General features: G+C 39.9%; 1 protein-coding gene and 1 long non-coding RNA gene across 3 annotated transcripts in view; one reads left to right on the top strand and one right to left on the bottom strand.

Annotated features, from left to right (window-relative positions):
- The window catches only part of LOC138952368 (uncharacterized), a 5,852-nt gene extending 3,109 nt beyond the window's left edge, over nucleotides 1-2,743 (bottom strand). The window contains exons 1-4 of one of the 2 annotated variants that reach the window (XR_011451355.1): nucleotides 2,688-2,743; nucleotides 2,023-2,107; nucleotides 1,790-1,859; nucleotides 1,042-1,120 (exon numbers count right to left, since the gene is read on the bottom strand). This is a non-coding gene — a long non-coding RNA (uncharacterized lncRNA). The remainder of the gene's footprint in view (nucleotides 1-1,041; nucleotides 1,121-1,789; nucleotides 1,860-2,022; nucleotides 2,108-2,687) is intronic. The other variant, XR_011451356.1, reaches the window with a different exon arrangement.
- LOC138952366 (uncharacterized) overlaps nucleotides 1-7,698 on the top strand; it is a 27,609-nt gene extending 19,911 nt beyond the window's left edge. The window contains exons 4-6 of the mRNA XM_070324024.1: nucleotides 3,769-4,020; nucleotides 5,540-5,782; nucleotides 6,388-7,698. Coding sequence (XP_070180125.1) covers nucleotides 3,769-4,020; nucleotides 5,540-5,782; nucleotides 6,388-6,578 — 686 coding nt within the window. The 3' untranslated portion in view covers nucleotides 6,579-7,698. The remainder of the gene's footprint in view (nucleotides 1-3,768; nucleotides 4,021-5,539; nucleotides 5,783-6,387) is intronic.
- The last annotated feature ends 5,091 nt before the right edge of the window (nucleotides 7,699-12,789 follow it).

Here is a 12,789-nt window from a genome sequence, read left to right on the forward strand (position 1 = left end):
CAGTGAATCCCATTCTTTTGGTCGACATAGACCCCATCAGCTATAGTAGGTGGCTGTGGAACGGTAGACATGCAACGACAACGAACAACAAAAGACAAAGTGTGGAGTACACTCATATTTCTTAACATACGCTAAGTTTCTTTGAGAATGCTCCAAGTGAAAATCAGGGGTTCCTAGGCCTGATATCACAATTAAACAGCTTCTTCTCAGAATCAGGAGGGAAAAAACGAGATGTCGTGACAAGAACAGCAGCAGCAGCAACAACAACATTGCTAAATCGTCGCTTTAACAAAATTTCATGTTTAGTATCGCAGACAAAGCACGGCTACTGATCCGACCAAAGCCACACTTCATGCACGATGGGCACATTGTTATGGCCAGCTTGTTAACGTGAGCATTGTGTATGTTTTACATAGAATTGAATGTGTTTGTCGTTGTGTCTGTCATCTATCCTAGTCGTTTGATTTAGAATAAAGCAAACTTATTACAATGACGATTTTCTTCGGTTTTTGATGAAGGATTGGCATCAAGACTTTTCCTATTTTCCAACTCTGCCACCATACACTGGCCGTTCAGGTCTGCATGTCGACCACATGGTGTGTGATCAGATTTTTCGGACATGTTCACAATGCTTACATGACCACCAAATGGAAAATCAGTTGGTATTTGTTATGTTTTTGTGTAAGCACAATCTTCCTACAAGTAAACAGAAACAGTTTTGTTGCAAACAGAGCCTTCATAAGAAAAAATGCTTTTAAGTCAAAATACATACCCCCTTTTTCGTATTGCGTAAAACATACCCATAAATTCTGGACATATTTTTATTTTTTTTCACAACAATGAAACCAAACTTTGGCATATGTTTTAGCAATATATTCACAATAAAACCTATGAGTTTAAAGGCTGCATCTTGTTTTGTTTATTTTTGAGAATTTTTTTGCAAACCCATGCAAATGGCCAGTTTCTGGGGAGAGACTGGGGAGATAATGGCCAGTATAGAAAGAGTTAATAAGTAAACTAATGTCAGAAGTAGCTATTTACCTTGTTTGCCTTCGCGTTCTTGATAGCCCGCTGCAGCATTTGTATCACTTCCCTTGACATTCAAAACGCCAATGTATTTCTGAAAGGAAAATAAAGATATTGACCGAAACATCACACAAGTGGTATATCATGCTAGGTTTTGTTTACAGTGCCTGTTCTACGACCACATCTGATTGTAATTTAAATAAAGAAAAACTGTATCCATTTATTACTTCTCTATTTGTGTGTGTTTGTGTGTGTGCAGGGGCGGATCACATCATTTTTAAGGGGGAGTTTCCAAATTTCTTTTAGGGACAATTTGACGACGCGAAGCGTTTAGTTGAAGACGCGAAGCGTTCAACCTCCTTGGGGGGTCCGACAAATGTTGATAAAAACAAGGAAAATGGATCAATCTGAGCCAAGAAACATCCCCTAATACACCTTCCAAAAAAGTAAATATATTAAGAAGAAAAATTTGAATCACAAGGACAATTGATCGATCTGGCGCAACCTGAGCAAACTAATTAGCCAACTTCTTTCCAAAATCGTCACTTAGAATACAAAGGCCGGCTCCTAAGTGGTCCGGAAACCCCGGAACCCCCCTCCGGATCCGCCCAGTGTGTGTGTGTGTGACCGATGACCTTCTATAAATTCTAATCGTTGTGTTTGCATGGTAATAAAGTTTTAATACTGGATATGCCCATGAAAAAATATCATTTCTTGTTCATGTCATTGTGTGTGTGTGGCCAGGACCGTGACTTCTGCTTGCCTCAACGTCTTCAGAAAAGACACAAAATGCCAGCAGGCGTATGTTCTTGGAGCACTCAGTATGCCATCATCTGCAAACAAATAAATACAAATTATTCAAAGTTGTGTAAATAAAGAACAATCATATTAATATTACAACAAAAAATTCATATAACTGTAGTCTTCACCAGAGACATCCACTACACTATCTTTAAATAAAACTGCCGTAAAAAATTGAAATACTATAAAACTTACCCCCACTCAGATCTATTTGGGATTATTCAAGTTTCAACCATGTAACGATGCCGGTTAGGACAGATCTGCTAGTTTGCCGCTGAAACTGAAATCAAAGGCGATCTTCAGAACTATTTCTAATCTTGTATTTGTGATTAATATAAAATACTGATCTTCCCAATAGAAGCTGATGTGTATACACATGACCAGGACAAGGTATTTTGTTACGGGGCATTTACGCAGACGTCGCAGTTCAAAATATCGTTTTAGATCTGATTTTTTACAGCAGCCTGTGTGATTCAGAATCGTCTGCCCTTTTTCGGTTTAACATTTTATGGACGATTCCTATGAGACTGCTCAATCATAACTGATGACAAATTCAGAAACAGATGATGGTTTCAAGTAGGCTACAGTAATGATTCGTTAAAAATGTCAAGCCACTCGTCGATCATTCACACTCAAAGAACCCAAGCCAAATCTGCTCTGGTTCCGAGCAGCTTTTTCCAACTGAGACCCTAATTGTTACGCATCTGCCGCGAAAAGATAGACCACAAACAAGCGGCACTGTACCATGCTTTAGTTGACCACAAACAAGCGGCACTGTACCATGCTTTCGTTTATGTTGCTAAACAGATTAAATGTGCATTGTAAATGTGCTTACAGCAAAGAAATGCATCCTTACTTACCACAAAAATACTGGTACCACATTCATCGCACTTGTGTCTTCTTACCAAAACCTATCGATATGTTTGTTTACGATATATTGGTAATTACTAACCGTTAACTATTTTTCAAAAATCTGAAATGACTTTTAAGAATCAAAGAAAGATTCGCTAAAACGGTTGACTTCAGAAAATAAGCAATATTTTTCTGAACCATGAAATAAAAATCGAAAACTCCGTTTGATCTTTTATTTTGGTAGATTGATGACAACAGCCGGAACTGAAAGTACCAGAACCAAAAATTAAGGGCATTAATCAGGTAAACTAAGAAGATTGTCGTTCCTGGCGCGCACTTCACATGTCCGTCAAACAGTGTCCGAGTGAGAAATTTTTTTTTTTTTTTCGCAGTTCGACAGTATATGAGGCCCTTCTTCATATCAAAATGTAAAGGTTGCTGAACGATGTTTTTCCTTTTTGCTTGTTTAGTTACACTTTAAGATCCCTTCTCGGCCAGAGCATGCAAAGCAGCTCCAAACAAGATTGGAGGCGAGGGTGATGGTGGTGGTGGTAGTGGCGATGGGGAGGTGGGGGGTGAGGGGGGGTTGGGGGGGGGGGGGCATGAAGCAGAAATGGGATGGGGGTCTTTACCTATTTTAGACCTTTACTTCCAATTTAAATTAATTGTTCTGAGCCCTAAGTCGAGGAGTGCCTGAAGGAAATTATTTGTTTCTGCGTACCATAGTTCACATTCTATATTTTTGTTAAAGCTGTGGTCTCTCTATGACTATCCGGGGCTTGGAGATACGTCTGAGAATCATGTACAGAATTCTGTACAGCGAAGGCGGCCTGAAACCCAATATACAATGCCTGCATGACCTTGACAGCTTCATTCAACGCTTGACTTTAGCCCCGGATAGTCATAGATAGACCACAGATTTGACATCTTAAGGTATCTATATATATGGACTTCGTTCCACTTTGCAAGTTTTTAACTTGATTGCACATATTCTGAAATCATTATCTTACCTAAAACAAAATCTCACCAATGACTGAAAAGCGTGCTATTTTCTTACATTCTTTAATTTACAATGTACTTTTTTTCTAGACGCAAGAAACGTGTCGTCATTTCGACACACGCTGGCTCACAAACCAGTGACGGTTTATCTCTGTGAAGATCTCCACCAAAGTGTGTTCTGCCTGTATGGACTGGGTGGCTACCCACGAATTGGAGAGTATCTTCGTGAGGACCTCATCCACTTTATCGAGGGTCAAACCCATTGTGCTGTCTACAACGTCTGCTTTGGAAGTAGATCGGAGGTGGAAGGCACGGCTCTGGTTATCTTCGAAGATGACATAGGTGAGTACCTAAACGCAGAAACATTCCACTAATTTCAAATGATAACAGACACGTGGAGAAAATGTTTATCAACTGGAGCTGGCAGGAGACATTAAAGCCCCAGTCTGCCTCAAATGGTTTACAGAACGATTTAAATCTTCTCATGAAAAAACACAGTTCTAACCTTATGGAACCTACTTGCAATAGCATTTAATAGCATTAAATGACACAGTTCGTTATAATGGCTATTTAGCTTGCGTAAACCACACACCAGTTTTTGTGGTTTATCTAACCCTTGAGCCATCGTGGACCCGTTAGATCCACTTTCCTTTTTTTGCAAAATGTAGTCGTCAGTTTGTGATTTCAATGCGCCGGCTGTATCTGCAATATCACGTTATTGTGTACCTCTGAATCTAAAACACAACAAACGGCTGCGAGTCACACGAACTTATCGGCGGGGGTTGGCTTCAAAGAAGCAAGCGCTATGCAGAAAATTCATCTGCTTGGGCAAACACGACCTTGCGTGACCTGCTTCCGGGCTCCTTATTTTTCAAACTTTCAAAACTTCGAATTGTACTGATCTTGTCTTGATGAAAAAAGATTTTTTTTTTATGATTTAAGAATGTTTGTGTAACAAGCTGTCAAATTATTACTTAGATTTTAAAAGTTAGGTCTAGCGCCAAAACGAGGCGTCCGATTGTGTTAATGGTAAATCCGGCTGGCAACGCAAAAATAAATTCTTTGAAAAATGCTCGCTCTTTACGGAGGGCACCTAGGATGTTCTCAAGCGGTAAGTGTGTAAACGAAAGGGTGTTTGTACTCTGTGTAAAAGCCTGACAGTGTCTGTGACCAGAAACTGATGGTTTACGGGAGCCTGAGTGTGCCTTAAATACAATATGTATCGATTGAACATTGGATTTCCCTTCTTTGACCCATGTGACTTCAGAGTCCGACAAAACCTCATATCTAGGCGCCTTGGCAAGACTACAAAAGATTGGATGTTTGTGTGCGTTCAATCGTAACAAGTAAAAGGAATTCTAAGCAGAATCGATCGATATATAAATGTTATTTGTATTTTTGACCAAAATATGACATTCTACACACATTTCGACGGTCACTGTTCACCTCGACCGCTCGCGCGATCTCGGAGGAACACTAACTGTCTCGATCTGTGTAAAATATCATATTTTGGTCAAAAATACAAATACTGTATAATGGCACACACACACACACACACACACACACACACACACACACACACACACAAACCACCACCACCACCCTTCCTCCCCCACACATACACACTACAGCTTCATCAGTCTATGACTTTACACCGTCTGGTTTGTTGTGACTGTTAACTGCAATAAATCCAAAAACAAGGAGACTGCCAACGTTCCAAAATTCAGAATTGTATTGTCACTTTTGTATTGTTTTGTCAATAACAAACGTTTCAACAACCTATACCTTTCTTGTTTTTTGATTTTGTTAACTGCAATGTTCTTCCTTCTAAGTGAATAAAGCGTAACCATTTCTTTTCCAGACATGAATGAGGTTCAGATGGCCTTAGCGTCCACACAATTTCACCATTGTAAGCTGACCGTGGGGCCGGTGCAGGTCAGTCGCACAGCGGAGATCCGCAACCTCTTCCACATCCCGTCCTTCTGTAAAGAAACCCTGGCCACCTACTTCAGCAACACGAGGCAGAGCGGGGGACACAGGGGGGCAGAGGTCTTCGTGTATCCGCAGAGAGAATGCGCCCTCGTCACTTTTGTTGATCCCGAAGGTAAGTTAGTTACAGAACTACCAAATTACCAGTGACAGAATTACAATTAGAAATGAAACACTCACAGAACAAGCAAAACGCACACTCACACATACGCACGCACACGCACGCACTTACGCACACACATGCACGCACGCACGCACATACGCACGCACACACGCACGCACGCACACACGCACACACACACACACACACACACGCAAGCACGCACGCATGTACCGATCAAGGCATAGCTGCTGATTGTTTTGCAAAGTTGCGTAAATAAGAACTCTATAAAGTCAATACAAAGAGAGAGAGAGAGAGAGAGAGAGAGAGAGAGAGAGAGAGAGAGAGAGAGAGAGAGAGAGAGAGAGAGAGAGAGAGAGAAACACTGTTATCTTGTATACTAAGTTGCGGAGAATATTGGAGAACATTACCATTATTGTTCTTCTTCGTTTACTATTGCCATGTCCACCATCATAAATATGTGCATACTGTTGTATTGTTTGGGTCACATAAAATAAATTCGTGCCCTAGCTGCCTAATATTAATTGTTTTATGTTATGCATTTTGAATAACATTTTGTTTGAACCAACAGTATCGAAAAGTCGTTGTCTCTTTTGCAGTCTGCTCCGACGTTGTCAACAGGAGTCACGTGCTCCACGGAGCGACACTGGATGTGCGCACCTACTTTGACTGTGTGGGTGTCAGCAGCACGTGCGACACAACACCTCCACACCACACGCCGGACCCTGCTTCTCCTGACATCAGGCACGTCACAGTGCGCGTCTCTTTTGAGTCGACTCGGCTGATATGATCTGACTGATATGAGAACCAAGAGATAGAGTGAGAGTTATACGGAACCACTCTCCTGGCACCTGAGATCATTGAATACCATTGAATGAACAAGCGACTCTCATCCTCAAATAATCTGACTGATTTGACCGAAAGCAATCGGGACAGGTTAGATTAAATTGATGAATTATCAACATGATGAATTATCAACACAAAAAAAGAAACAAGTCGCGTGAAGCGAAATTACTACATTTAGTCAACCCGTCGAACTCACAGAATGAAATTAACGCATTCCATTTCCCCGAGGCCTTGGGCCAAGAATATGCTCTTGCCACTTTCACGAAAAAAGCGTGCGGAAAGTGACAAGGCAGTGTAGCGCAGCAGAGTAAAGCGCTCACAGTGAAGCGCGCTTTTCTCTATTCTTTTTAAGTTTCTGAGCTTGTTTTTAATCCAAACATAACATATCTATATGTTTATGGAACCAGGAAATGATATAGAATAAGATGAAATTATTTTTAAACCGATTTCTGAACTTTTTGTATTAATAAGAATATTTATATTTTTAATTTTCTGAGCTTGTTTTTAATCCAAATATAACATATCTATATGTTTTTGGACTCAGAAAATAAAAGCAAATAAGATGAAATTATTTTTGAATCGATTAATATATTTTTAATTTTAATCAAACTTTTCAGATTTTTAATGACCAAACTCATTGATTAATTTTTCAAGCTACCAAGCTGAAATGCAATCCCATAGTCGGAGATTTGTCGAACTTTGCTTAACCAAAAATTCAATCAATTTGGTTGAAAAATGAGGGCGTGACAGTGCGGCCTCAATGTTTGTAAAAAGCCGGATATGACGTCATCAATGACATTTAAAAAAATAATAAAGCGAGAAAAAAACCGTCTGGGGATATCATACCCAGGAACTCTCATGCAAAGTTTCATGAAAATCGGACCAGCTGTTTTTCTGGAATCGCTCAACACGCACACACATACACACACACAAACACTTGACTAAATGTAAACAAGTCGCGTAAGGCGAAAGTACTACATTTAGTCAAGCTGTGGAACTCACAGAATGAAACTGAACGCACTGCATTTTTTCACAATGACCGTAGTCCGCCGCTCGTGCAAAACGAAGTGAAACTGACGAGCCTGTTTAGCGCGGTAGTGGTTTCGCTGTGCTGCATAGTACTACGCTTTTCTGTACCTCTCTTCGTTTTAACTTTCTGAGCGTGTTTTTAATCCAAACATATCATATCTATATGTTTTTGGAATCAGGAACCGACAAGGAATAAGATGAAATTGTTTTTAAATCGATTTGGGAAATTTAATTTTGATCATAATTTTTATCATTTAAATTTTCAGAGCTTGTTTTTAATCCGAATAATATATATATTTATATGTTTTTGAAATCAGGAAATGATGAATAATAAGATGAACGTAAATTTGGATCGTTTTATTAAAAAGAATTAATTACAATTTTTTGATTTTTAATGACCAAAGTCATTAATTAACTTTTAAGCCACCAAACGGAAATGCAATACCGAAGTCCGGCCTTCGTCGAAAATTGCTTGGCCAAAATTTCAATCAATTTTATTGATAAATGAGGGTGTGACAGTGCCGCCTAAACTTTTACAAAAAGCCGGATATGACGTCATCAAAGAAATGTATCGAAAAAATGAAAAAGCCGTCTGGGGATATCATACCCAGGAACTCTTATGTAACATTAAATAAAGATCGGTCCAGTAGTTTACTCTGAATCGCTCTACACACACACACACAGACAGATAGACACACACACACACACACACACATTACTTTCTTTTCTTGTTTTTCTTTTACAGTTGCTTTTTCACATAGACATATCGCTCTGTTCCAATTTATACACTGAACGTAATCCTAAAAATGTCATTCCTACTTAGGACTTCGATATTTCTACTCTGTTCACTCAAATGTCCTCTTTCTCCTTTCCTGATAGAGACATTTTTTTCTCCGTCCAAGAGTGTGCTTCCTCCGAGAGACCAGTGTGAACGATCGCCACCGCTTCTGGCCCCGTCTCCTTTTGTGTTCCTTAGCGAAACTGTGACATAATGTCTGTATCACTAGCCTGTTACAGGGCCAGAATCGGGGGTTATCACTCAATAGCGGTCGGCCTGTCCAATAAAAAATTGAACTTTTTGAATATTTCAAATATTTACTCTTTTCTCGCATTGCTTTTTATGGGCAAAGAAGGCTGTCCTCTTGCGTTGTTACTCCATTGTTTATCTAACCAAACATTCTTTAAATCGCATCTACTCGGTCGAAAGGCAGCCCCATCCAAGAATGTGACACAACAAGCCGAATCTATTAAACCACGTAATCAACTTACCCACATTGCACCAGTTAGCGTATCCCTCTCCTATATAATACTTATTAACCTTGCCAGCTATCTGATCTGCCTTGCTGGCGACATTCACCCGAACCCTGGACCGTCACGAACTAAGAAACCTAGCGAGCTATCTGTTATACACATAAATGCTAGAAGTATCAGAAACAAATTAGATATAATAGAAACAGAGACTAGCACCCACGATATTATAACGATCTCAGAGACATGGCTTTCGGAGACCACTTCTAACGACGACATTCATCTTAAAGGTTATCACCCCCCCAATTCGTAAAGACAGACCTAACGACCCCCACGGCGGGGTAGCAGTATACGTGAAAAACAGTCTTGTGTGCAAACCAAGGCATGACCTTCTGATCCCCCAGCTTGAGGCCGTATGGGTTGAAACTAGATTAAACCAGGATACGCTGTTAATAGGTACATTTTATAGGCCGCCTAACTCTAATGTAGAATACTGGAAACTCATCGATCAGTCAATTAAAAATGTCGCCGCTTCAGAGCATATGTTTATTATTCTTGGTGATTTCAATTCAGATTTTACAAACAACCCGTCGCAGCATCTTCTTGATATTATCACTTTAAACAGTCTACAACAACTAGTTACACTTCCGACCCGCGTTACAGAAACAACATCGTCATGCATTGACCTTATTCTTACCTCGAGTGTAGACATCGTGCAAAGCATTAACGTTCTACCCCCTATTTGCAGCGACCATTCTGTGCCATGTGCGACAATTAAGAAACACATACATGAAACTCCTGCATCTAAAAGAACAATATTTAACTACTCCAAATTAAACAAAGAAAAATTCCTTATCTAACTGAGGAAAATCGACTGGATGAGCATTGCAACGCTACACCCTGTCAACGAAGCTGCCAGGTCATTTTCCGAAAAGCTGTTTAAGTGTCACAAGACTATGCATGCCAGTAAAGACAATAACTGTTCGCGATCAAGACGCACCATGGATGACAGAGGAAATTATAAAACTACGCGACAAAAAAAGATCAGTTCATGACACAGCAGTGCGACTAAACACACCTGAGGCCTCGGAACACTTTCGTATGACTCGCAATAATTATACTGACACAATTCGTAATCGGAAATTAGAATATATAAAAGAATTAGACAAAAAAGTATCCAGTGGAGATAACTTTGGTACTAAAAATTGGTGGAAACTAGTTAAATCATTCTTATCAAAGAAAGGATCAAACCCCAATGAAATTCCTCCTTTGACGTCAAACGGAACAACCTACTATACTAACCTAGAACAAGAAAACTTGTTCAACGACTTCTTTATCCAACAGTCCATTGTCACGGCGAAGACGATATGTCAGACATTCCTGAAGTACCAAGGCTTCCTTGCAGAATAAACACTCTCACACTTTCAGTCGAAGAAGTTATAAATACGATTAACAAACTAGACAAAACAAAAGCAGTCGGTCCAGACGAAATCCACAATAGAATTTTAATTGAGAGCTGCGAAGTGATTTGTGACAGCCTAACTGCACTGTTTAATCGGTCTTTACGTGAAGGACTTTTTCCGTCAGTTTGGAAAATAGCCCACGTTTCACCAGTTCATAAAAAGGGAAACAAAGATACATGTAGTAATTATCGTCCAATCTCCCTCCTAAGCTGTGTTGGCAAAACACTAGAGAAATGTATACAAATTCATGTCTTTGACTACTTAACACAAAACAATATCATTACAGAGTCGCAGTCCGGTTTCATCCCTGGAGACTCAACTGTTTACCAGCTTCTTACAATATACAATGACATATGCAAATCACTCGATAATAGAATAACTACCCAAGCAATCTTCTTTGATATATCCAAAGCATTCGATAGAGTTTGGCACCGGGGCTTATTGCATAAACTCGAAGCCGCTGGAATTAATGGGCCATTATTAAACTGGTTTACAGACTACCTAACAGATCGAAAGCAAGCAGTTGTATTAAAAGGCAGTAAATCTACTTATCTTCCAGTAGTAGCGGGAGTTCCCCAAGGTTCAGTGCTTGGACCTTTGCTCTTCCTAATTTATGTAAACGTGATATAGAATCTACGATTAAGCTTTTTGCTGACGACACTAGCATGTACTTGTCTTTAGCCAATCACAACATCCGTGCCGAAATTTTAAACTCAGATCTTGAAAAAATTGTAAATTGGGCAGAAACATGGAAGGTAGCATTTAACCATGCAAAAACTGAACTGGTGAACTTTTGTACACAAAGAACCCCTGATATCGCAGATCTAAACTTTGGCAATACCATCCTTGAAAGTTCCCAAAATCACAAACACTTAGGAATAATAATACAAAACAACTGTAAATGGGATGAACATATAAAATCTCTTGTTGCAAAGTGCAGAACTCTCGTAGCTTGCTTGCGTACATACAAATATAGACTGAGTCGAAAATCATTGGAAATTATGTTTAAATCCTTCATTCTACCACACTTTGATTATTGCGACATAATATGGGACAATTGTAGCAAAACCCTAACAGATGAACTCGAAAAGTTAAACCTAGATGCAATACGAACAATCATCGGAGCTGTCCGCGGAACCAGTCACTTTAAGCTTTACGGAGAATCTGGACTCCAATCATTATCTGAAAGGCGTAACCGTCATAAACTAACAATGTTCCATAAAATTATTCACGACAAGACCCCCCCATACCTACAAGCAGCACTCCCACCTCTCGTAGCAGCCAACAACCCCTACCACAGACGCCGCCCCTTAGAACGAAGTATACCCCCACATCGAACAGAAACGTACAAAACATCCTTTTTTCCTTCGACAACAGTACTCTGGAACCAACTACCTGAACAAATACAGTTAACCGACTCCCTCGGGGAATTTAAACATTACTTAACAAAAGACGACACACAAATTCCCGTTTACTTCTACAGTGGCAGTCGACAAACACAAATAATCCACACAAAAATGAGACTTAATATTAGCGATCTAAAGAAAGACTTAGTTGAGCGACACCTTGCGGAAAACAGCGTATGCGACTGTGGTGATGGAACAGAAACTGCAACACACTTCTTACTAGAATGCCGTTTACACTTAGCTGCAAGAAACAACACAATCAACAAACTAACCAACAACCTCACACACACAGATATTTTACTTCATGGAAACCCCTCCTTGCAAACAAAAATTAACAAAAAAATCTTTTTAACAGTGCAGGAATTTATTGGACAGTCCGGCCGTTTCGAACAGATAAACATGTAAAGTGAAAGCAAAATCGATACGTCTACTCGTGTCTCTCTCTCTCTCTCTCTCTCTCTCTCTCTCTCTCTCTCTCTCTCTCTCTCTCCCTCTCTCTCTCTCTCTCTCTCTCTCTCTCTCCCCCTCTCTCTCTCCCCCTCTCTCTCACTCTCCCCCTCCCTCCCTCCCTCTCTCCCTCCCTATCTCTTACTCGCTAACACCATAAATATTATATATGTATTCTTAAACGGATTTTTGTTTTGATGTACACTTTTCTTTCAATTTTCTTTTCATGTTTGCTTGCTTTTCATTTAAACTGTACAATAGCCGCCATTTATATGTAATTTTCTAGAAAACACTATGCTTGTTGTTGTTTACTCAATATGCGGTTTTTTGTAAATAATGCACACACGTTAAATAAAAACAGTTTAAACCATACACCACGACCCTCGTCTCGATTCCCCCTCTATGTTAAAACATTTAGTCATAACTTGACTAAAGGGGGCCCGGGTAGCTCAGGTGGTAGAGCACTGGACTTGTGATCGAAAGGTCGCTGGTTCGAATCCGGGCCGGGACGGACACGGGTCAACTTTATGTGCAGACCCAGAGACGGTATCCATCTCCCACC

The sequence above is a fragment of the Littorina saxatilis genome, linkage group LG17 (genome assembly GCF_037325665.1).
Source record: "Littorina saxatilis isolate snail1 linkage group LG17, US_GU_Lsax_2.0, whole genome shotgun sequence".
In the NCBI taxonomy this organism is placed as follows: Eukaryota; Metazoa; Mollusca; class Gastropoda; order Littorinimorpha; family Littorinidae; genus Littorina; species Littorina saxatilis.